This window comes from Mastigoproctus giganteus, chromosome 6 (assembly GCF_048544385.1).
Source record: "Mastigoproctus giganteus isolate SK-2022 chromosome 6, ASM4854438v1, whole genome shotgun sequence".
NCBI classification, from domain to species: domain Eukaryota; kingdom Metazoa; phylum Arthropoda; class Arachnida; order Uropygi; family Thelyphonidae; genus Mastigoproctus; species Mastigoproctus giganteus.
This window is the reverse complement of record NC_143580.1, coordinates 199,762,400-199,786,355: the sequence shown is the minus strand read 5'-3', so window position 1 is coordinate 199,786,355 and position 23,956 is coordinate 199,762,400. Positions and strand designations below refer to the sequence as shown.

The 23,956-nt window shown below is 33.9% G+C and overlaps 1 protein-coding gene across 3 annotated transcripts in view; it reads right to left on the bottom strand.

Annotated features, from left to right (window-relative positions):
• kst (spectrin beta chain, non-erythrocytic 5 kst) overlaps positions 1-23,956 on the bottom strand; it is a 593,342-nt gene that overhangs the window by 300,496 nt on the left and 268,890 nt on the right. For all 3 annotated transcript variants that reach the window (XM_090376665.1, XM_090376667.1, XM_090376666.1), the window contains exons 25-30: positions 15,400-15,526; positions 12,956-13,020; positions 9,415-9,496; positions 9,059-9,136; positions 5,358-5,485; positions 269-428 (exon numbers count right to left, since the gene is read on the bottom strand). In XM_090376665.1, coding sequence (XP_090232791.1) covers positions 269-428; positions 5,358-5,485; positions 9,059-9,136; positions 9,415-9,496; positions 12,956-13,020; positions 15,400-15,526 — 640 coding nt within the window. The remainder of the gene's footprint in view (positions 1-268; positions 429-5,357; positions 5,486-9,058; positions 9,137-9,414; positions 9,497-12,955; positions 13,021-15,399; positions 15,527-23,956) is intronic.

Below are 23,956 nucleotides of genomic sequence, written 5' to 3'. Positions count from 1 at the left end.
TTCAAAAGAAAATGAAAAAGAAATTCACTGAAAACCAAGGGCAGAATGCAAGTTCCACTCCTCTTTTCTTTCAAGCCACAGTTCTCAATGTTTATAAGTAAAATATCCTGACCCCATCATTATAATCATGGTAAGTAGTATTTGCATTTCAAGAAGTCCAATATCTTGTTTTTATTAAAGTTTTAAAATACGAGCATATAAAAGAGAAAGCTGATGGACAGTATGTATATACCATATTTTCAATCAAACTAAGTATAGTGAAAATTACCTGCAAATCCATACACTGTCGGAGCCAATCTCCTTTCTCTTGCCACCCTCTATGTATTGCTTCTTGCTCTTCTTGCAGCTGAACTAGAATACTATGAGTTTCATCTCCATCTGCATTCTTTCTGAACAGTTTCCTACCCAGCTCTTGAATATCTGAAAATCTAAATTATGATAAATAAAAATCAATCTGCATTAAAAAGGCAACTGAACTCATAAAATTCCAGAACATGTAACAGAGATAGTGACTCAGATAAATTATAAGTGAAAATCAAGTAGAGGCCTTTAAAAAATGCATTAATGGTATGGTTGCCTTAAAGCATTATCATATCATAAAGCTGAAAAGAATAACAGTTTTGTGACACAAAAATGATTTTTAAAATGCATAAATAAAAAATAATACTGCTAAATTTGATTTGAAAATATCTTACTTTAAATGCTGCCATATCTAATGGGAAGAGAGGAAGAGTAAGGAGGGGGGGGGGGGGAACACATTTTTCCTAAAAAGATTTCTGTTGGGAAAAGAATAGGTTTAAGGGTATCTTCTTTATATATATACATATACAGTGGATTCCGGTTATTTGGGCCACCGGTTAATCGGGGCAGCCGTTTATTTGGGGCAAATCTTAAAAAACAGAAACCAATCAAGAAAATAGCCAGGCTTTACTTCACTTAATTGGGACAGCATGCCGTTTAATCAGGGCAGGAGACCGCAGCACTAGAGATTACCCTATGATTGTCTCCGATGGTACCACGTGGTTCAGTCGAAATTCTGGAGGTCACAACCATAAAACAATAAAAACAATTAGCAGTCACCTGTTTATTGGGCTTTTCTGTTAGTGAAATTTATCATAAACGGACAATAAACTCGATCTTACTGAATTTGCGATAATACCGACAGCTGGAATTCTGTATTGATTGCTTACCTTTTTAGTGTTTTAAATTTTAATCCCCACCCACAAATGTTAGTAAACAGAAATGTCAACTAGTTTGTATGTACATATTACAGTACGTATTAATTATTCCGATTATCATGTATATTCTTTTCATGTATTTTTTAATTGGTAAGGTAATAAAGAGTAAATTTCTGCTTAATATATCTTTTCTTTTATAGCTTGTGGATAATATTCCTCCTATTTTTGCTAATTAGAATTGCTATTTAATAGATCACAATGACCGGCGCTTATTGCACATTGTATAGTGAACGGTACTTTACAATGTTGAGTTCGTCGTAACGTGATTTGATTGTACAGTGAACCAATTGTAAAAAAGGGAAGGGGATAATTGGGGCAACCGCTTAAGTTAATGTTCTATATTTGTTTCGAACAATATTGCATTTATGCGGCATTAATGCTATTGTAGGATGAACAATTAAACATTATACGCGCATTGATATATTAGGTCAAGATCCCGATAGATTTTGGTTTGCGAGTGGTGGGGAATTTTTTTTTTTTTTTTTTTTTTTTTTTGGCGGGAAGTATTACCGGTAATTAAGGCCTAACTAACTGGCTAGCTGTGGTTTTACTAGCAGTTGTTGGATCACCTATGGTTCCATGTTAACTATTAACATGGGATAAAGTTAATAAAAATATAAAATAGGAAGGTGACTTTCTTTCACATGGCCATCTCTCTGCTACTTCCTCGGCAGATTTGAGCAGATAGATAACCATACTAAAAGAATGCCATGGGCATACCTGTTTCTGTGGTCTCAATAACAGTTTCGCTTTGTAAGTACTCATGTTAAGTTATGGTTGTCCTAAGTGAACAATTCAAGTAAATCAAATAAATTTTATTAACTGTAATTGTTAATTTTTGGTTAACTTTAGTTTTAAATTTTGGATTATTATTAGCTGCAAACTGGGATTCAGACCCAAAGCCTGATGGGTATGCATCAGAGTTAATATAAAAAGTATACAGGTATTACCTGTGATCAGTATGGCTGTAGGTTGGTGCGAGGAAGGACATGCAAGTTGCCCGGGAGCCACTTTATAGGAGGCCGGGGCACCAACTGGTCTGATTTGATTTGGTTGGTCTGTTTTTAATCATAATATATGTTTAAGGGAGGATTAATTTGTGATCGATGGTTAGGGATTACGGTGAATACCTATATTGATTTTTAGGTAAATGCAATTTTAAGGATTACATTTTGGTGATTACAATTAAGGATTACAATTTTTTTTTTTTTTTGTAATGTTATCCACTGTACAAGGACTGGTATAACCTTTCTACAGCATAATTAACCTTATATTGATCTACCTGTATCAAGTCCCCTGTTTTTCAGGTAGATCAACACCTGAATGCTGCCGCAAAAGATTTCCATGACTTTAGACTAACACTTTTCAAGGGCAGGAATTCTTAATTACTAAATGTCATTCAGATTCTCATAAAGGAGTTGTGAAGTGCTTAATGCCAAGAAAAGAGATCATAATCCTCCTTAGTGTTGTTCTCTGTCTTTTTATACTTCATATTTTCAAACTCATTGGCAAGGTAATAATTTTTTATGGGGAATGAAAATGTAATTATTTCATTATTAAATTAAACTTAGGAACACTTGAACCACAAAATAAATACAGGAAATTAATTAATGCTGTTAATAGGATTATAGGTAAGGCAAGGTGCTATTCTGTTCCTATGACCCTAACCATTCCTATATAAAAAAAAAAAGAATAAAATAAATAAATAAGATGTGGTGTAAGCAAGCCTAAGGCTTATGCTGTGTAAGCTAAAAAAAAAAAAAAAAAGAAAGAAAAGTAAAATAATAACAATAATAAAATTAAATAAAATGAATAATTAATAAATAATAATAATAATAAAAAAGGAAATAGACAGCCTGTGCATTTCCCTCCTCCTGTAGAAAACTATCCAGCTGACATTTGAATTTCCCCAAACTGTCAGTCTCAACAACACCCCCATGTAAGTCTTATTCCAGTAATTTTTAACTCTCTGGCTAAAATAAAATTTACGATAACTAAAATAATAGAAAAGAAAAGGACAAAACAATATATATACATTGTCTTACTAACAGCATTAATTAATTTATTGTATTTACTTTGTGGTTCAAGTGTTTCTAAGTATAATTTAATCATTGACAAGGTTTTGAAATCTGTTTTGTTTGTTTCATATCAGATCACTCTTTCTAAATAGCTTTATTATAATAGATAAATTTAATGCCTGATATACACATATGTTCCCATCTTGTTTATGGAAAATCTTATAACCTAAAAGATGGATGCATGCACAGACAGACAGATAAGACAAACACACACACATATACATACACTATATATAGGTGTATGTATATACACCATAACTAGATACCTCCACTTAATGCTGATAATTCGTTCCGGAAAAACAGAGCGCTAAGTGAATCCACGCTAAGCAAGCGCCGCATTCCCATAAGGTAACATATATATTTGTGAGTTGCGGTTAGTGCAATAGGATATTTCCTAATCAATAATAACTACTTACGTATCAAAATTAAACTTAAAATTCCAATTAAAATCATGAATTTAATTTATGAATTTAATCATGAAAAATGTGTCGATTTTGGGTTGTACTTTGGCCCTCTTCCTGGTAAACTAAAAGGGATTTTAATTTTAAATCCCCCGCAGCGTTACCACCCAATAGCTTTGAAACCTGGCATGTTTTTTTCTTCTTTCAATGTTAAACGTCTTTTAGGCATTTGTTTCCAAAAAAGTCCTGCTTCATCTATGTTAAAAACTTGTTGAGAAGTATAACACATAATACCCTTCTTCAATATTTGATAATTTTAACAAGTTCTTTTTTGAAAGTTTCGGCTCCTTGATCTGCACTTGAGGCTTCTCTCTGTGGATTTTAAATCTATTCAACCACCCTTACTAGTTTTAAATGGTTGAACCTCATATAGAGAGAGAGAGAGAGAGAGAGATTAGCCTATATGATGTTTTCTTCAGATCATCATATAGGCTAATCTCTCTCTCTTTTATAACATTTAGCTTAACTGAATTCTGCAATAGATATTTTCTTCAATAAAATTAGTCTCACCATTTCGATCCTAATAGCCGGCCTAGCCCTAGTTGCTTGCAGTGGAAACAGCTGTCTTTCCTGCTGCTAAAATTAATTCATTATTTTTTATAATTGTTCTTACAGTTAAACTTGCCAGTCCAAAATTATGGCACACATCCGCTTGTCGTTGACCAGAATCTATTCGCTTCAAAATGTCTCATTTAATTTCCAAATTCAGTCTTTTTCTTACATTTATAGTCTTCATACTGCATCCAGACATTGTTGCTTTTTCATTCTTATCTGCCATTATTAACTCTTTGAAAATGTAACTGCATTGGTTGCATTAATTATGATACAATGTTCGAGTAAACTTCCATTACGCACGATGTCTAATACTGTACTGAGTGATGACTAGACTTTGGATAAATGCATATAACGCAAATATTACAAGCAACATACTTGATTATTTTTTAAAATGTTGATCTCGGAACTACGTAGAAGTCACTGTACTGCAATTAAATTAGCATGCAAGAAAATTTCACTGAGCGTGGGAAACGTTTTAATGCTGTTTTGGACCGCCTCCGTCAGGTGGGCAGGAGCAGCAGTGCATAGCACACGCTTCTTGATTAGACCGGGGTTCGAGCCTGTGACCACCAAATACGGAGGATGCGGAAAGGTCAGGGAATGACCACCGCATATCCCCGGAGCAATGTGGCCTTAGTTGCTAATGCTCCTTAAAACCAAACAACAAACAACAATGCTGTTTTGCTATTCATTTTCAAGCTATCGACTCCATCAAATGAAACGATTTCATTAAATATGCCAAAAATGCAATCTGTAAAAGAGCGTTATTGTCAGATACAGGTTATAATATAAGAACAGCGTTATAGCGAATCAACGTAAAGCGAACCACGTTATAATGGAGGCCTGCTGTAATTAGTTCCTATCTGGAAAGTAATTAAAAAAACATCTTTAACTACCATTGCATAAATGATAGGCAGAAGGAACTAAGACAGAGAAAAATAATAAATAAAAGGCTATTCAGAAAAATGTTTTTATTTACAGTTGATAATGAAAAGAAAAATAGATTTTATAGGATATTAACTTACTCATCTTCATGAGCCCTAATATCATCACCAAGGTCCTGATGGTGCTTTAATAAATTTTCAGCTGTAGTAACATCTTTGGCAGGTTCATCACTATTCAGAGCCTGTTTTACATTCATAACCCATGCAAGCTAAACAAGGAATAGTTACAGTTAAAACCATAACCAATATAGATTTAGTAATGTTTCAACACACATTTGTCCCTAATTATAAACTAGATGTTAAAATGAAAATTTCTACCAGAAATATGTTCACCTGAATAACACAACAGTAACTCGCTGATTATGAAATTAAAAATGTCATAAATAATAGTAAAACTGAATATTATAACTAGGAAACACTGGTCATCTCTTCCTCTTTCTAGCAGTCGGATTCTAGATTAACCTTAAGCCTCTTGCTCATATGATTCCAATCCACTCCACTACGCTCAATCCTGTGCATATTCCAGCTCCGTGCTATCTTTACACATTTCTTCCCAGGATCTCTTATTAGGTAGGGTAACCACATTCTTACAGCAGAAAAATGGGACATTTACCAGAATTTATGGGGAAAAAACAGGATAAGAGTTACACACATTTGATTTAAATGATGAACATTTTGTAACCTCAAATTTACATTTCTAATGGTTTGTGTAGTTGATAAACTGGAAAAAAATTTGTTTTCACTGTATGTTAAAGAATCATTGCAATATGTAGCTAACAGAAATATTGGGAATATCCAGTTTTCTAGAAAAATAGAACATGGTGCATAATTTATAGCAATGTTAAAGGGAAATTATTTACTACTATCTACTATAAATAAAATTTGACACAACTGTAATGTGTCAAAAATATGTAAATATGCAAATATGTAAATATCAAAAATATCAGTTTACATATTTAAAAATTATTTGAGAAAAAATTAACAGAAATTGAGGTTGTCTTCAAATTCATACATGACATATAAATAGTGATTAAATGAAAAAATATTTTATTTCTAATGTCTCCAACAAACAACTAAATAAGATTTAAAAATCTTTCCAAAAGTTAGATGTATTTACTAGAACATCCTACTTCATTATTCCTGTATTATTTTTTGCTAGTTTGTAAAAGTTATCATATGTCATCATGTAGTTGTATAAAATAAAAACCACAAAATTCAGAGATGAAATTTCCAGCCTGTTTCTTTCATCAGTCCACAGCCAATTGATTAATGAGAAAACACGTTCATTATGAACCAGTAATGCAAATAAATATAACTGCAAACTTTAAAAAACTCACTCTTATGTACATCACACTCGATCAAAGAAAAAACTCTTGCCACTCCTCAATGCACGATTTTGAGACCCATTTTGTTCTATCATTCTCTATTTTTGGAATACAAACTTTTTTAAGGCAGAGAATTGTTGGAAAAGTTCATTTTCACCAATATCTATTCCCAAGTTCACCAGAAACAGTAATATTTTGTACCGTCACCCACATTGGAACCTTTTCTTGCAGCATCCACTCAAATATTTTGTATTTATTCAATGGCTCAAACCAATCCTCTAGATAATCTATAATTGACTGATACCAATCTTTAACTTCACCATAAAACAAAATTCTAGACTTTCAAGCACTTTGGTTTCCTGAAATATTTCTTTTACTTAGATGGAATGAAATTTTCAACTAATTTTTGCTGAATTGATTTTATTGTTTCATCAAGATATTTTAATACTGCAATTATTGAAATCTGTTCCTTCTTGATGTTTTTAATTTGATGAATGAACAGGAATTATCACAGAGTATGCAAATCGTAAGTAACATTCATTTAAAGGATTACTGAAAAAAATCTAAAAAATATTTTGGTGCCTTTTCTTCTGAAAAATAGAACACTTTCCAAGAATCAAAAAGTTTTAATATCCTATCAACAGCTGTATGTAAAGACAGCCAATGTGTTTTAGAATGAGACATTAATTTTTGTATTCAATATCTACAAATGAACAAATTTCTTTCAAGATAATCTGTCCTTACAGTATAGTTAAAAAAAAAAAAAAAAAAAAAAAATGGAAAATACATTTATAATAAGAACTTCGATATTGCATGATAATCTCCCTAGTCCATACTGAATGGCATTATGTAAAATATGAGCAGAACAACCAACCTCTTAAATACCAACATTAACTTGACCTCAGTTTTTATAACATGCTGTTTTTTTCCTTTATGTCTCAATCCATCAACATTTGCATTTGTATAGTCTGCTCCAAAACCAATACATCTCTTATGTCAATACCTTGTGCTGATAACATAGCAACTACAAAATATGCTAATGTTTCAGATATTTCATTAGGAAAACTCTCAATTTTCAGAAATTTAATTTTCATTTCACCTTCTTTAGAAAAATAATACACTATGAGGGAAACAATGTTTTCTACTCTGTGGTTGCTGGTATCAGTAGATATACCATAAAAAAATCTTTTAAATCCTTCCAAATTTCATTAAAGCAAAATGCAGCAAAGTGCCTTTAATTAATACCACCATTTTAGTCCTCTCACAGGAAAACATTTTTTGTTATGTTAGAATCAGAAAATAATATTTTTAAAAATATTCTGTTATTACAATCAGTAGAACAAAAGGATGAGTGATGCTTTAGAATATGATAAGCTGAGGTAATTTCACTAATTATTACACTGTCTTCCTGAGAAGAATCTTTCTTGTTGAAGTAAGTGGTAATATTTTTTGATGTTCCCGGACAATTTGAAAGTGAATATTGATGTTTTTGTGATGATATATGCTGCTTAATGTCCGATTTTCCTCCATGGCCTATATCTATGTAACAGTTACATAAACCACACTCAGATTCCTCTGCCTTCCAGCCTTTTTTAAAATGAAACTCCATTGCTTCCCGTATTCCTCTCTATAACTGCATCACCTTTTTGGCATTTTATCCTAAATCGATTAAATTTAAAAATAAAAAATAGCACTAAGTTTTTAAATTTAAACTGTAATCTACCCTGAGGATATTTTAATAAAATAATTTAAGTACGTGTACTTGGTATGTACGAGTGTTCTAAATTAATCATAAGTTGACTTTTGATAATGAAACTGGAAGAACTGATGCTGAACACCAATAATTTGAATAATAAGTTTTTACACCTTCAATTTCAGTTGATTGGCGATGTTACAACCTCAACTACAGTATCAAATCAATGTAGTCAAGAAACCTCGTAAGACTTGAACTGAAATTAAGTTTTCTGAAATAATGCTTGTGTAATCACCACGCACAACTGTGACAGGTGAAGCTGAAATGTCACCAGCCTATTACATTATCACAATGTACGTAGTATGCCCCAAAGAAAACTGAATTCGTCACAAAGCAAAAAGGAAGATGTAATTTGAAGCCCTATGGAGATTCATTCACTCATAAAATAGACTTTCATCTTGTTGCTGCCACGATTACTCTCTCTTCTTTCATACGAGGATATGCAATTTAAATTGTTTTCATGAAAAATGAATGAGGAAACAAAGCAGACTACATTTCCTACATTGAAAGTATTACTTTTTATTCATATTTAATCATAAGGTTCCTGAAAACATTAAAATACGGGACATTATTATGTCCTGAAAATGTCATCCCACTTATAGGGTCTGTCTAATTAAGTCTACTAATTAGGATATATCTAATTAAGGATTAAAAAGGGAAATAATGTACAAATAGGAAAAAATTTAAACAAGAAATGATCTTACCAAGCTTTTGGAACCATTGTTAAAAATTTGTAGACCAAGTGATTCATCTAGCCTTGCTCTTCTTTCTGCAGCTTTGGCCTGTAAAAAATAAATAAATAATTTCTCTATAACTATCGCAAAAATTAAGAGTGCAACAAATAAAAAAATACCAAAAAGCAAAAATTCAAATTAATACATATAATTCAGATTAATATCATAATATATTAGAATTATATTAACTATTCTGATATAAGAAAGCACATGATGCAAAGGGATCAAAAATATCAAAAACATAAAACTGGCAGAGATCCCCCAAAATAAAAGATATAAAAGGCTCAGTTTTAGAATGGACAGTGTTTTTTTTTTTTCTGTCTTACCTTTACTTTATCCCACAGTTCCTGAAGTTCTCGCTGCCTTGTAGTCACATTTGCTCTCTCAGTAGGATATGAAGCTTTCACTCTATAAAAAATATATATAAAATTAATGAAAATAGCTAAAAGAGATTAAAAATTTTTCTTCAAAAAACATATTAATGAAAGACTTAAAGAAGTACTTTCCTGGTTTAAGTATTTCACAGAAATTATCATCTTATAGTTTATTTTGGGTGAGGAATACGATACTATCAAAAAATTCATCAGAGGATAACTATCAAATTTATCAGCAGCTGAATGAACTGATTAAGACATATAATAGAACTATATGCAATTTCAAGAGAAATAAGGTAAATCACTAATAAAAACAAGGTACTACAAAAAAGTGATGAGAATTAAATGGCAACAGAAGAGTGCTGTAGATCCTAAAATTACAATGAAATATTAACCCACCATGGTGGGTGGAATTATTTTTAGTAAAAAAAAAAAAAAGTCAAGTAGTAATTACTCTGGCAAAATGTGTTGACCTTTTTTATGAAATACCTTTACATGCATAAGACCTCTATTCTAATATGAGGGTAGCAGATAAAGTCTTATGTTATATTTTTATATTTTGTTCACTAAAATATACCTCAAAGTAATATCAGAATAAAGACCTAAGTATCCAGAATTCTTAGGGTAAAATACTCTTTCCTTCCTTAGTATCTTCAATGAGCATACCACACACTGTACATATCCTTTTTTCCTTTTGTTGAAGCAGTTTGGAATTTACCTGTATACAGATGGATCTTTTACAATCACTATTTTGCCTTCTTCTCTGATGTAATTTTTTCTTTTCCTTTATCAGACACTTCAAAGTGCCAAAAAAAAAAAAAAAAAAAAAACCTTTCTGGAACTATTTCTTAGTCCATAGCAAAAACTAATAGTAAATAATGAAGTAGTTTTTTTTTTTTTTTTTTTTTTTTATTTTGTTAATCACACTCATATGCTTAGTACATTTATGATCACGTTATGTTTAGTAGTTGGAGGTTTTCTGAATACTTATAAGAAGCATATCTTTATATCTTCTTTGAATCCTTTTTGATACTTAAATATTTTGGTCATATATGATATATTTTAACCTTCAATGACATGGTCATCTGCTCATCCTGAATCAAATCATATACTCCCTTTTTTATGTTGTTTGTATTTAGTAATTCCTCTGAACCTCTTTTCTGTGATGACATAGCTATGTCAGTCAAATTCATACTCGTGGAATTTGATTTGTCTGTAAGTTCAGGATTGCAACATTATCTCTCACAATAATCAAGGTATCCTAAAGGAAGATTATTTGAATTTTCTGCAATGAAAGACCATGTTTTTTCACAACATGAGTTGTTTTGTTTTTGTGCAGTTACAATCGGAAATTATACCAAATTTCCTCATTTAGGAAATCTAACAGAAAAATATTTTTATATTAAACATGTCTGATTTATTTTTGTTGTATATCCTAAAGGATATTTTCTGCTTGAACGATACTGTGCTTTCATCAATGCTCACTGTAGGATCAGATTAGAAGAGTTTGCATTTTTTTTTTTTTTTTTTTTTTTCTTAGAGTGATCAAATATGCTGATTTAATAAGAAAATCACTTTGACTTTGCATCTCTGTCTCAAATGGGAGAGGGGAGAATAATAGGCATTTTGCAAGCACAAAGTACATTTTCAAAATGTGTCTAAAAATGAAACTGGAGTAAATTATAAGTAAAATAACCATGAGTAGTACAATAAGAGTCTTTATAGGCAACTTGAGTGAGCAACAAATATGAGTTGTCAGATTATATTATGGTTAACTTTAATTTAGCATCTATCAAATGGAAGTCGTGGACTTTCCATTCGCCCAGCAAACCCATTTCTGAATTATATTAAAAGATGATTTCTGAATTAGTTGGGAAACTTATTTATTTCAGCACATCAGAGAAAATACAAGACATAATGAACATCCTCACAGGGTAAGGAAATTTGACTTTTAGAGGGGGAAAAATTGAGGCATTTTGGGCTCTATGCATTGGGTAATAAATACACATGGCTGAACAAGAATTATGGCAAATTTTTAAGGAACTTACATTGGAAGCCACACATACTATTAGAGAAATACTGCACAAGAAATATGCCAAAAGTGAATGGTAAAGGAGGTGACTGGTTCGATAAAAGCAAAAAAGAGAAAATATGTGCTAGATATTGGGTGTCCAGAGATGCAGACTCATATGACAAGTATAAGTCAATCTGTAATAGGAAAACAGATGGAATCAGATGGACAAAAGCTGAGTATAGGTTCTTGGCAAAGTGAGCTATAAATGTGAACAAGGAGTTTTACTTGTTAATGTGAGAGATCTTCTACTGGAGGGTAGAGTAAATTAAACAGCCCCAAACCTCACTAGACAGAAGTGATAATATCATTGATAACCCAAATGAACTAATTGATGTACCAAACAAATATCTTTAATAGGCTATACCAAATAAGCTAATAAGCTATAATATCAGGTTTAATTATGAGATGTAACTGGATTTGGGATAATTCCTTTGACTGGAGAGGTAGAATCTTTCCAATCTAAAATGATGCAGATGAGCAACTATAAGCCACTAAGCTGATGACGGTGGAGGGAAAAAAATCATTGCACCTACGGATAAGAAAACACACACACACTACATGAGCATCTGACAGACACGATACATTAAAGAAATTGCAGTGCGGTTTCATAAAGGGATAAATCTTGCTTGACTAACTTAGACATTAACATCATCATGAAGCAATTAGATGCAGGAAACAATTTTGACATTATATAAATAGACTTTGGTAAACCATTTGACATGGTCCCTCATGAGCAGTTATTGTATAAACTGGAGAAAGCTGGGATTATGGATAAGATCTTTGGGAAGATCAAGGGAACAGCTGAAAAATAGGAGCTACAAATAATTATTCTTTGGGGACTGCAATTATTAGTACCCCCTAGGGGTTCAAGTTTTGGAGCCACTCTTCCTGATATTCCTAAATGACACTGATGAAGAAGGGTATTCATATAACATTCTGTCAAAATTTGCAGATAATACAAAAAAGAACTTGCACCTGGGAAATAATAATCCAGTTCGCCTATAAGCAGAGAAGGGGGTAGAAATTAATGGGTATCACTGATGAGAAAGATTTAGGCACAGTACAAGCACACAAAGTTCTCCACACAATGTAGACAGCCAGCCATGAAGATACATGGTGTCTCATGAATTTATCTACATCCTCTTGCCAAGAGCAAGAGACTGGTCTCCACAAATACACTGGATCTCGGAAGTTGATTTTGGCCAATGAATGATTAATCAGTGGAATAAATAAATAATCTCCCAAGATTATTAGGATTAAGAACATATGGAAATTTTGAGAAGAATTGGATGATATGTGGTACTCCTTGTTCAGCCACTGGGACTGACAACAATGAGCAAAGTATATTTTTGAGTATTCTAATATTAATACAAACTATGGTACATCATTAAATCTCCTGGTTCACAGAATAAAACTTACGAATCAGCTAAAAGGTTGACTCTGTTGAATTTTTCTTCAACTGGTGCTAATTCTCTTTCTAAATTCTGGAAAATAAAAAAAAATAAAAACATTTAGCATAAAATATCATATATGGTCTCTGAAAAATAAACATAATACAATAGGACTTTAATTACCCAAGGTGAACTTAACTGAAACTCAGATAATATAAACCAAACTTTTTTTTTTGATAATTTTTATATATGTATGTAATAAATACAGTACATTTATTAGTATAAAGGGTATACAGTAATTGCAGTAAAATATATATATATATATAAATATGGAAAATTTTTTTTTTAAATTTATTAAGCAAACTGCAGTACAGAAGTATGTGTAAAATATGCATAATATATAGAATGCACTAATTACATATTAGTGAATGAAATTACAAATTAATAAATTTGTAATTTTGTTTGCTCTCTCTCTCTCTCTCTCTCTCTCTCTCTCTCTCTCTCTCTCTCTCTCTCTCTCTCATGGCATTTAATAAAACTGTTTAAAAACATAAGGCTCTAAATGCATTAGCCAATAATTTTACTTTTTTTATATTATATTGTTGTTGAAGGATGTCATTGATGAGAAAGATTTAGATGTGTTGATACAAGCACACAAAGTTCTTCACACAATGAAGGCAGGCAGCCATAAAATTCTTTATATTGCACTGTTATATTAAAATATTAAACAGTGGGAGATGGTCTTGGGATTTTAAGAAATATAAGGTGAAATGCTAAAAGGACAAAAGATTCATATTACTCATTTAATAAATAAAATCTGGGCAGATAAACGAATAGGACAAAAAGACTGGAATAAAAGAATAATAATAAAATTGTAGAAATGGAAGATGAAACTATATGCTGCTATCAATACCGAGCAAAATAGTATTTGTACTAATAGTAAACAGAATTCAAATGAAGATGAAAAATATACTACGTAAACAACAACAAGCAGGTTTTCAAAGTCCATGTGTAGACCAAATATGTTGGATTGAGTAGGGAAAAAAAAAAAAAAAAAAACAAATACAGAAACTAGGACTCAACTATACATGAAATAGAAAAATTGGGAGACCTATAATATGCTGATGACATAATACTCATCGTGCAATCAAGAGAAGATCCTTTTCCTTCTTCTAGTTCTCTGCCCCTCAGGCAAGTTCAAGGCTAAGGGCAATAGAAGATACATAAACAAAACTTTAGCAAAATAAAAGAAAATATACAAAAAATTGGGTCTTCAAATAAATCCAAATAAAACTAATATATTAAAATTAATAAAATTAGTTCACCAGAACCATTTATATAAGAAATTAACAGCTCTATACCTTTAAGGCAGTAATAAACGTAAAGAAAAATATATTCAGAAATAAATGTTAAAAAAAAAAAAAAAAAAAAAAAAAAAAAAAAGATATGGCAGCTGGAATTGTAGTAAATTAAACAAAATATGAAAACTAAAGCAAATGCATCAAAAAATAATAATAAAATTAATCATGAAATGAAAAGTTTTAATTAGATTAGAAAATAAAATTGTGTAATACTTTAAAAAGAACACCACTTACATAAGCAGCTGATATAATTAATGAACAAAACAAAAGAGGATAGATTAAACCAATAGAAAAATAGAAATTTAAGGAAATACACCAGATAAAAAAATAACTAACAAAGAAATATAACAGATTACAGGACAACAATATGTCTTGCACTTCATATATAACAGAAAAAGGTGGAAATAGTTAAGACTCATCTTAAGAAGAAATGGGACAGTACCACAAGAGATTAGCAGCTAATTGGAGACCCAATGGTAAGAGAAGAGAGGGGGGGGGGGGGGGGAAACTAAAGAAAATCTGCCGGAGAATGATCCAAAAAAGGAGAGAGGGCAGCAATTATGACAGGAGCTAGAAAAGGTAACAATGGATAAATGGAGATGGAAGCAAATTGTCAAGGCACTAACTGACAGTTAGCAACAGGGGTAAGTAGGTAAGTATAATGTACAATCTTTTTCTTTTCCTTTGGCCAACCAGCTTGATTAACAGAGACTTTGGTTAATTGAAGCTCAGATAATTGAGTTCCTACTGTACTTAGCAGTTACAGAATACGAAGACTAATACCACATTAGTACAAATTAGCTGTGTGCTAACTCTGTTCTTTAAATGTCAGATGGTTTATAGGAAAAAAAGTTAGCTTGAGAAAGCATTAGTTCTCACCCCCTTTCTCTATATTTTCTAAATAAATGTCTAAACAGTTGGTTTTGTAATTTCTATTATTAATATGATACAGTATTTAATCAATTTTGATGGGCTTATAAGAAAATTTAGTCTACAGGGACAATTATTCCAATTCTAATGTTTGTTTTATGAAAAAGGCATAGCATACAATTTATTGGTTATTTTTAAATAAATAACACTATTAAGTAATTAAGAAAAAAAAATTAAATACCTGGTGTCTTCTCTGCAGTGCTTGTACTGTTTTCATATCCCTGCCAAGATCATCTACATCCATTTTGTCTAATTTTTCCATCATCCATTCACATGCATCATCACAAGTTCTATTAAACAGTTCCACACTTTGTGCATAAAAAATAAAATTAAATAAATATATATATATTATCTGTCACACATCAAAGACATTATGCAACTATGAACAGATAAATTATTTTAAAATATAACATAAACATGTACCTAAGTTAAATATAGTACAAACAACATACAGGGATGAGATGTCTTAAAGAAAAAATTTAATGGGCTCTCTTCCATAGAAAGTAAAGCTGAATTTCTAACTTAAAAGTGCATGCAGAGAAAGGAAAAATACAACTTAAAAACTCATATGCTCTCTAAAGCAATATTTCACAACAATTTTTAATAAAACAACCCACCTAAACATAATATATATATATATATATATATATATATATATATATATATATATATATATATATATATATATATATATATATATAGAGTGTCTCAAAAATATTGGTACAAACGTTTAGGGGAGGGAGGTAGGTAACATCTAAAGGAATGTGAATCACATAGGAACCCATAACCGGAAACGTCATGGGAGAGTAGTAGCAGAGGCAGAAGAAGCAGAAATGACACAAGACAGTAATTAGTGGCAAACATTTATTTGACATAATATTAACAATGGAGTACGAGATGGATGCATTTCATGATGTTACAACAGATGCTCAAACGTTCCATCATGAGATGAGATGCATGCATTACACCAACGCAGCATGGATTGACAGACATGGTCAAACACACCTGGAGTTTCTTTGACAGTAGCAGCAGGGCAGACGAGTCTCGCCACGAGATCCATTTCCGTTTCCACAGGCGATTCATACACGATAGATTTGAGGGCCCCCCCACAGAAAGAAATCAAGGCTCGATAAATCAGGTAAGCGTGGGTGCCAGGAAACGGGTCCACCACAGCCAATCCATCGACTCCCAAAACGCCTGTTCAAATGGTCATGAACACACCTTCCATAATGGGCAGGCGCCCCATCATGTTGAAACCAAATATTGCGTCTCACATTTGCTGGAACATTGTCAAGTAACCCTGGTAGAACTTGTTCAAGAAAGATCCGATATTTAGCGGAGTTCATGCAGGATGGTAACAGGTATGGGCTGACTAAGCAGTCACCGACCATACTTGCCCACACATTTATTGCGAAGCGATGTTGTGCTGCATGGGGGCGCACACCGTGTGGGTTGTGCACGTGAGCCCACAGATGAACATTGTGCTGATTGAATAAGCCTTCCCGAATGAAATAAGCCTCATCCGTGAACAAAAACATAGGCTGGAAAATTCAAGTGTCTTGAACACTTTCTTGGAGAAACCACTGCGCAAAAGCCACACGTGCAGGATGATCTTGGGGGAGCTGTAACTGAACCTTTGGAGATGAAAGGGGGTGTAGGGAATCGTCGTGCCAGACACGCTCTACACTACATAAGGTATGTTCGTGTCAGGCGGCACCTGGGATTTATCCCATCTCTGCACTGTACACTGCAACGAGACACTCCTGAGGCAGAGGCAACAGCACGTGTGCTGGTAGTAGGATTATTCTGGATGGCATTCAACACATTTTCTTCCATGGCGGAAGTTTGCGTCGAACGTGATCTGCCCACACTACTCCTGTTACCTCTAAATGACCCATAATCGCACAAATTTTGATGCACACACACAAAAAAATGGTGGTCCAGTGCATGTCTGTCTGGGAAGCATTCTCCATAAATTCGTTGAGCGGCTCGTCCATTGCCCTTTGCTAATCCATACACTAGGTGCATGTCTGCCAGCTCACAGTTCACATATCGATGCGTGCTTTTCGTGCGGCGACTACTGCTTGAATGAGTAAACCAGAAATTTTCCCTCTCGCGAACTGATGAACAGCGCCGTGTACAGACTTATGACGTTTCCAGTTATGGGTTCCTATGCAATTCACATTCCTTTAGATGTTACCTACCTCCCCTAAATGTTTGTACAAATATTTTTGAGACACCCTGTATACATGTAGTCAATCATTTAGTGGAATTAAGTCAAATCTATAAATGCAAGATGCCAAAAGCCAACTGAGCAAAAGAAACAAGCACTAGATGATTACAGACAATCATGTGATTACAATTTGTACAGCCATTATAATAGAAGATGCAGCAAAGCCACTGATGGAGTAAGACAGGTGAAAGCTGATTATGAGAAGCACTATCAAAGTGAGTTAAGAATGAGGATAAAAAGTTCTCGTATATGAATACAAGAAAGAGGAGAGAAAATCCAATAGGACCCTTAATTGGTTGCAGTGTAAGGTCCATATAAAGCTCAGCAGAAACAGCAGGTGAGTTAAACAGATACTTCTCATCAATATTTACAGTTTAAAGTGAACTTGAGGTATCAGTTAAGATATCAAACTACTGAAATAAGTGTTATGATATCTCAGATGAGCATTTGTTAGAAAATGCTACTGAAATTAAAGGTGGGAAAGGTTCAAGGGGTAGATGGTAGATATTCAGTTGGTTTTTTTAATGACTCATATGCACTGCCATATGGCAGTGCAAACCATTTAGAATGTTAATGAGAGCATCAATAAATTCTGGGAAGATTCACTTCTGGGAGAAATTTTTGAAGTTAAACAAGAAAAGCACCTGGGGTGGATGAGATCTATCCAGTTATATTAAAGGAGACGGCAAAGCAACTAAGCAAACCCTTAGCCATAATTATGAGAGCATCCTTGGACTCAGGAGAGGTTCCCACGAACTGGAGTTGTGCAAATGTATCCCCAATTCACAAAGGGGGGATCGAAGGGTGACACGAGTAGTTACAGACCAGTTAGTTTAACTTCTGCTCGGGGTAAAAAAAATGGAGTCACTGGTTAAAGATGCATTGCAGAATCATCTAGACAAGACTGTAGCAATAATTCAGACACAGCATGGGTCTGTTAAGGGAAAGTCTTGTCTGACAAATTTGATAGGATATTATGATGTGGTTACAAAGGAACTGGATGCAAAAAATAATTTTGATATTATATATTTGGATTTCAGGAAAGCTTTTGACACTATTGCGCATGGAAGACTATTGTACAAATTGGAGCAGAATGGTATTAAGGGTAAGTTGCTACAATGGATAAAAGGATGGTTAAGTGGGAGAAGACAGAGGGTGGTAATCAATGGGTGCTGCTCTTCTTGGACTAATGTTATTAGTGAAGTCCCACAGGGTTCGGTGTTAGGTCCACTGTTGTTTTGTATATTTATCAATGATATTGATGAAGATATATCAGGCTTAATGTCGAAGTTTGCAGATGATACAAAGGTTGGCAGGGTTGTTAATGAACAGCAATGGCAGTGTGCTACTGCAACAGGTTCTAGATAATTTGGGCAGATAGGCTAAGAAGTGGCAACTGAAGTTTAACCTTGACAAATGCAAAATACTGCATATGGGTAGAAGTAACCCCAGAGAAACGTACCAACTGTGTGGTACTACACTTAAGGTGATAGAAAATGAAAAAGACCTGGGAGTAATTGTGCAGTCAGATATGAAGTTTTCTGAGCAATGCAGACAGGCTGCCAGGGCAGGTCATGGGGTTTTGTCAATGATATATAGGAATTTTGCTAGCAGGGAAAAGGAGGTGATTATCCCTCTATATAAGGCAATGGTCAGGCCACACCTTCAGTACTGCATAAAGGTTTGGAGGCCTCATTTTAGGAAGGATGTAGATTTGCTCCAGCATGTACAGAGAAGGGCAACAAGATTGGTGAGGGGAATGAAGGGATCCTCTTACCAAGTTAGGCTTTAGTTCTGCAAATTGCAGTGAATGGCTGGAGACTAGGCACCTGTGAAGTGATCTGATTGAGGTGTATAAGGCCTTGAATGGGTTGCGCATGCTGAATTCTGATGGAATCCTTCCACTTGTTCAGATTACGAACCTAAGGGGGCACAAATTCAAATTAAGTATGGTGTAATGATTCAAGACGTGAGGGGTCTGTCAACCTCGAGATCATTGTTTGACAGTAAGAATGATGGCTGATGAGTTGGATATGAATAAGGAGACAATTTGTCAAATTCTGCATGAAGATTTAGGGGAAAGAAAGGTCTATGGAAAATTTGTGCTGTGCAGCTTCATAGATGAGCAGAAGCAACAAAGAGTATCATCATGTGAAGACGTGATCCAGACTTGTCAAGACCATCCTGATTTCCTCAATGGCATTGTCGTTGAAGATGAATGTTTGTGTTTCAGTATGATCCAGAGACGAATTGTCAGAGTATGCAGCAGACTTCAAAATCATCAAGGCCCAAAAAATTTCATTTGTAAAAGTTGAAGATCAAGATGATGTTGATCATGTTTTTTGACAAACAGGGTGTGATTCACAGGAATCTGTTCCTGAACGGGAGAGAGTTAATGCTGCTTTCTATTAGCATTAGTAGAGGCATATGATGCAAGAAAGCAAGATTTCAGCATCAGCAAAAAAAAAAAAAAAAAGACACAACCACTTCTCCCATTTCACCCCTCCGTTCATTCGAAATACCTGTCCAGCTGAGCCTTAAATTTGTTTAGGCTATCAACTTCAACAACAAGTGATGGAAGTCTATTCCACAAACCAACTGCCCGCTGGCTAAAGGCAAATTTCCGCACATCTATCTGACATCCGTCCTTCCTCAATTTGAATTTATGCCCTCTCAGGTGATTTTTCTGAGCAAAAGGAAGAATCCCATCGGCATTGAGCATGCTCAAGCCATTCAAAACCTTATACACCTCTATCAGATCACCTCGCCGATGCCTAGTCTCCAGACTCTGTAATTTGCAAAACTTAAGCCTTTCTTCATAAGAGCAACCCTTTGTTCCATTCACTAATCTTGTTGCCCTTCTCTGTTCTCGTTCCAGCAGCTCTACATCCTTCTTGAAATGAGGCCTCCAGACCTGTATACAGTACTCAAGGTGTGGCCTGACCAATGCCTTATACAAGGGAATAATCAGATCCCTATCCCTGCTAGAAAAATTCCTGTATATCATTGACAAGACACCATGAGCTACTCTTGCAGCTCGTCTGCACTGCTCAGAGAACTTCATATCTGCCTGCACAATTAACCCCAGGTCCTTTTCATTCTCTACCACTATCAGCGTAGTACCACAGAGTTGATACGTTGATCTGGGGTTACTGTTTCCCATATGTAGTACTTTACATTTGTCAATGTTAAACTTCATTTGCCACCTCTCAGCCCATCTGCTCAACCTTTCCAGATCCTGTTGCAGCAGCATAGCATCAGTAGTGTCCTTAACAACCCTGCCAACCTTTGTATCATCTGCAAACTTGGACATTAAGCTTGATATACCATCATCAATATCATTTATAAATACAGAAAACAACAATGGATCCAACACTGAACCCTGAGGAACTCCACTAATAACATTAGTCCACGTTGAGCAGTGTCCATTGATTACCATTCTCTGTCTTCTGCCACTCAACCATCCCTTTGGCATTGGAGGCAGCAATTTGCCTCCAATGCCACACTGCTCCAATTTGTGCAGCAGTCTTCCATGTGCAACAGTATCAAAAGCCTTTCTAAGATCCAAATATATAATATCAAAGTTATTCCCTGCATCCAGTTCTTTTGTGACTACATCATAGTATCCAATCAAATTGGTCAGACAAGACCTGCCCTTAACAAAACCATGCTATGTCTGAGCTATAACTGAATTCTTGTCTAGATGATCCTGCAGTGCTTCTTTAACCAGTGCCTCCATTCATTTTCCTGGAACCAAAGTTAAACTAACAGGTCTATAATTACTTGTGTCAACCTTTGATCCTCCTTTGTGAATTGGGGTTACATTTGCACATCTCCAGTCTATGGGTACCTCCCCTGAGTCCAAAGAAGCTCTCATAATTATGGCTAGGGGTTTGCTTACTTCCTTTGCTGACTCCTTTAATATAAATGGATAGATCCCATCCACCCCGGGTGCCTTTTTTATGTTTATCTTCAACAATTTCTCCTCCACTTTCCTCTCAGTTATTAGAAAATCATCCAGCTCACTGCCAATGTTTACTTCACCTACGACATTCCCCTTCCTGAATAACTCCTCATGTGTGAATGTAGATGCAAAATACTTGTTTAGATTGTTAGCCACCTGAGCAGGATCCTCAATTGTTGAACCATCAACATCCAGTGGACCAATCTGATTAATCCCTTTCCTTCTTGAGTTTAAATAGGTAAAGAACTCTTTTCTGTTTTTCTTTGCATCCTTTGCCAAGGATTTCTCATAATCTGCCTTTGCCTGCCTAATCTCCTTTGTGATGGTTGCAGACCAACTTATATCTATCATAGGCTTCCATGTCCCCCATTAATTTGAATGTATCCCATGTATTTTTCTTCTCTGCCAAATGTCTCAATTAGTTCATCTGACAATCATATGTATGCTTCAAACTATTCAAGCACTCCCAGGAGAAGCCGCAAGTTTGAGAGAAAAGTGGCTGGTTCTTATTTCTTGACAGTGCCCATGCACATCTGCACTTGCTTGTGAAGACATTTCTGATGAAACATGGCACTGCACAGATCAAACATCTACCCTACTCTCCCAATCTAGCACAAGCAGACTGCTTCCTTTTTCCCAAAGTGAAAACTGCCCTCAAAGGAAAGAGATTTCATGATGTTGAAGACAATAGAGAATGAGGTAACTGCCAAACTGAACATCATCTCTTTGGACAGCTTTGTTGACTCTTTCAGGAACTTTTAGAACAGCATAATAGGTTAATGGCAATTACTTTGAATAAAAAAATTAAACCAATTTTTGAGCTCCTTCACTTTGCATTATTTTTTATTGCACCATCCCAAGAACTTTATTTCCCCACCTCATATACAAAGTAACTTTAAATTTTCAGTTATTTTAGGTACACATGATCTCAAAATATAACATTTGATTTATCGAACATTTAGCAATAAAAGACACCCTTTTTCCTAAGTTCATAAAATCAAGGGTTTACAATAATCAAGAGTTTATAATACAATATTACAGCAATAAAACAATATAATAATAATCCCAAGTTAATCAATGCAGTAAACCTCGGAGGCCAGCTGAGCCTTTGCACATGCAAAGGCCAGTCAAACTTTAAAGTCTATCCAGATTTGAAATAAACTTAGGAAGGAAATCTAATAGCAACAAGGTCCCATATGTTAACATGGACTAATTCTCCTGTCATTGGCCTCATTTTAATATTACTTACTGTAAAATTAAAATGAGGGAGTGCAGTAGTACACGCTCTTTGAGTAGACCGGGGTTCAAGCCCCTGACTACTGAATACGGTCGATCTGCCAACCGGCACTGGACCAGCGTGGCAGATTATGGTCCATTTCCCTCAGCATGAATTGTTGAGGAGGCTTCCATCCTGCAGTGGGTTGATAATGGCTGCACTTTTTTTTTTTTTTTTTACTGTAAAATTGTGTTGAAGAGAGAGAGAATATTAAATTTCTCAAGAAAATGTGACGTGTGAAGTAAAACTGAGCATGCTTCTAGGCCCACTTATGAGTCAACGTTTCTGTAATAAGTATACATTTCTGATTAGATATGATATATGCTGTTCAGAGATAAACAGCATACACGATTTTGGAAAATATATAAACATTTATGTATTTCAAAATTGTCTTCATATAATTTTATTAGATCTAACTTCGCTATCAGAAGCTTTTTTGACCTCAAGGCCCTCATGCCATTTCTTCTTCTTCTTCTAGCTTCCTTTTGACCTGAATCTTTGGGGTTTGTAATTCATGGCAATTTTAGACCATCAATTACAAACTCCAAATCTATTTTTCTCTATATGTAATAATTCAGCTACTGTGTTTTCCATTCTTAATTTACTGTAAATAGTGGTGGTTTCAATTTTATTTAACTATAAGTCCATATGTTCATCAATTAAGAAAAAGTGTGTACTGGGGGAAAAAAAATTGTAATTGAAATTAATAACAATTATCAAAAGAAAAACTATAAATAAAAGAAATTATTTTCCTAAAATGAAATAATTACATTTTCACTGCAAGCCTTTGAATGGTATGTCACTTAATTACTATGTATTTTGTTATAATTTGTGATAGCAAAAAAATTAAATGTACAACTACATTAATTTGTATAATGCAGTTGGCTTATCTGAAGCAATTAGAAATATTAATTAATGTCCATGTAATATAACAGAAGCTAAATTATTTGTGATAATCAGATATTAATCCTTTCGATACAAAATTCAATTTTGGTTCATAACTGTCAATAGAATTCAATACAATATTCAATAAATGCCCATTACTCCTTGTGTATGAAATCAAGTTCAACAGACAATAATACTCCCTCCAGAGGGTAAGCAGTGTAAAAAGCATAGTAACAATATATTAAACTATTTTAATGGTGCTGCAAATTTTCATATTACATTAATGTCATGTATACAAACTTCCTGCACTGCCAATTATTTTAGAACTGAAGAAGTAGGGTCACGAAACAATGAAATAAAAAGTATTTATCTGTTGCATA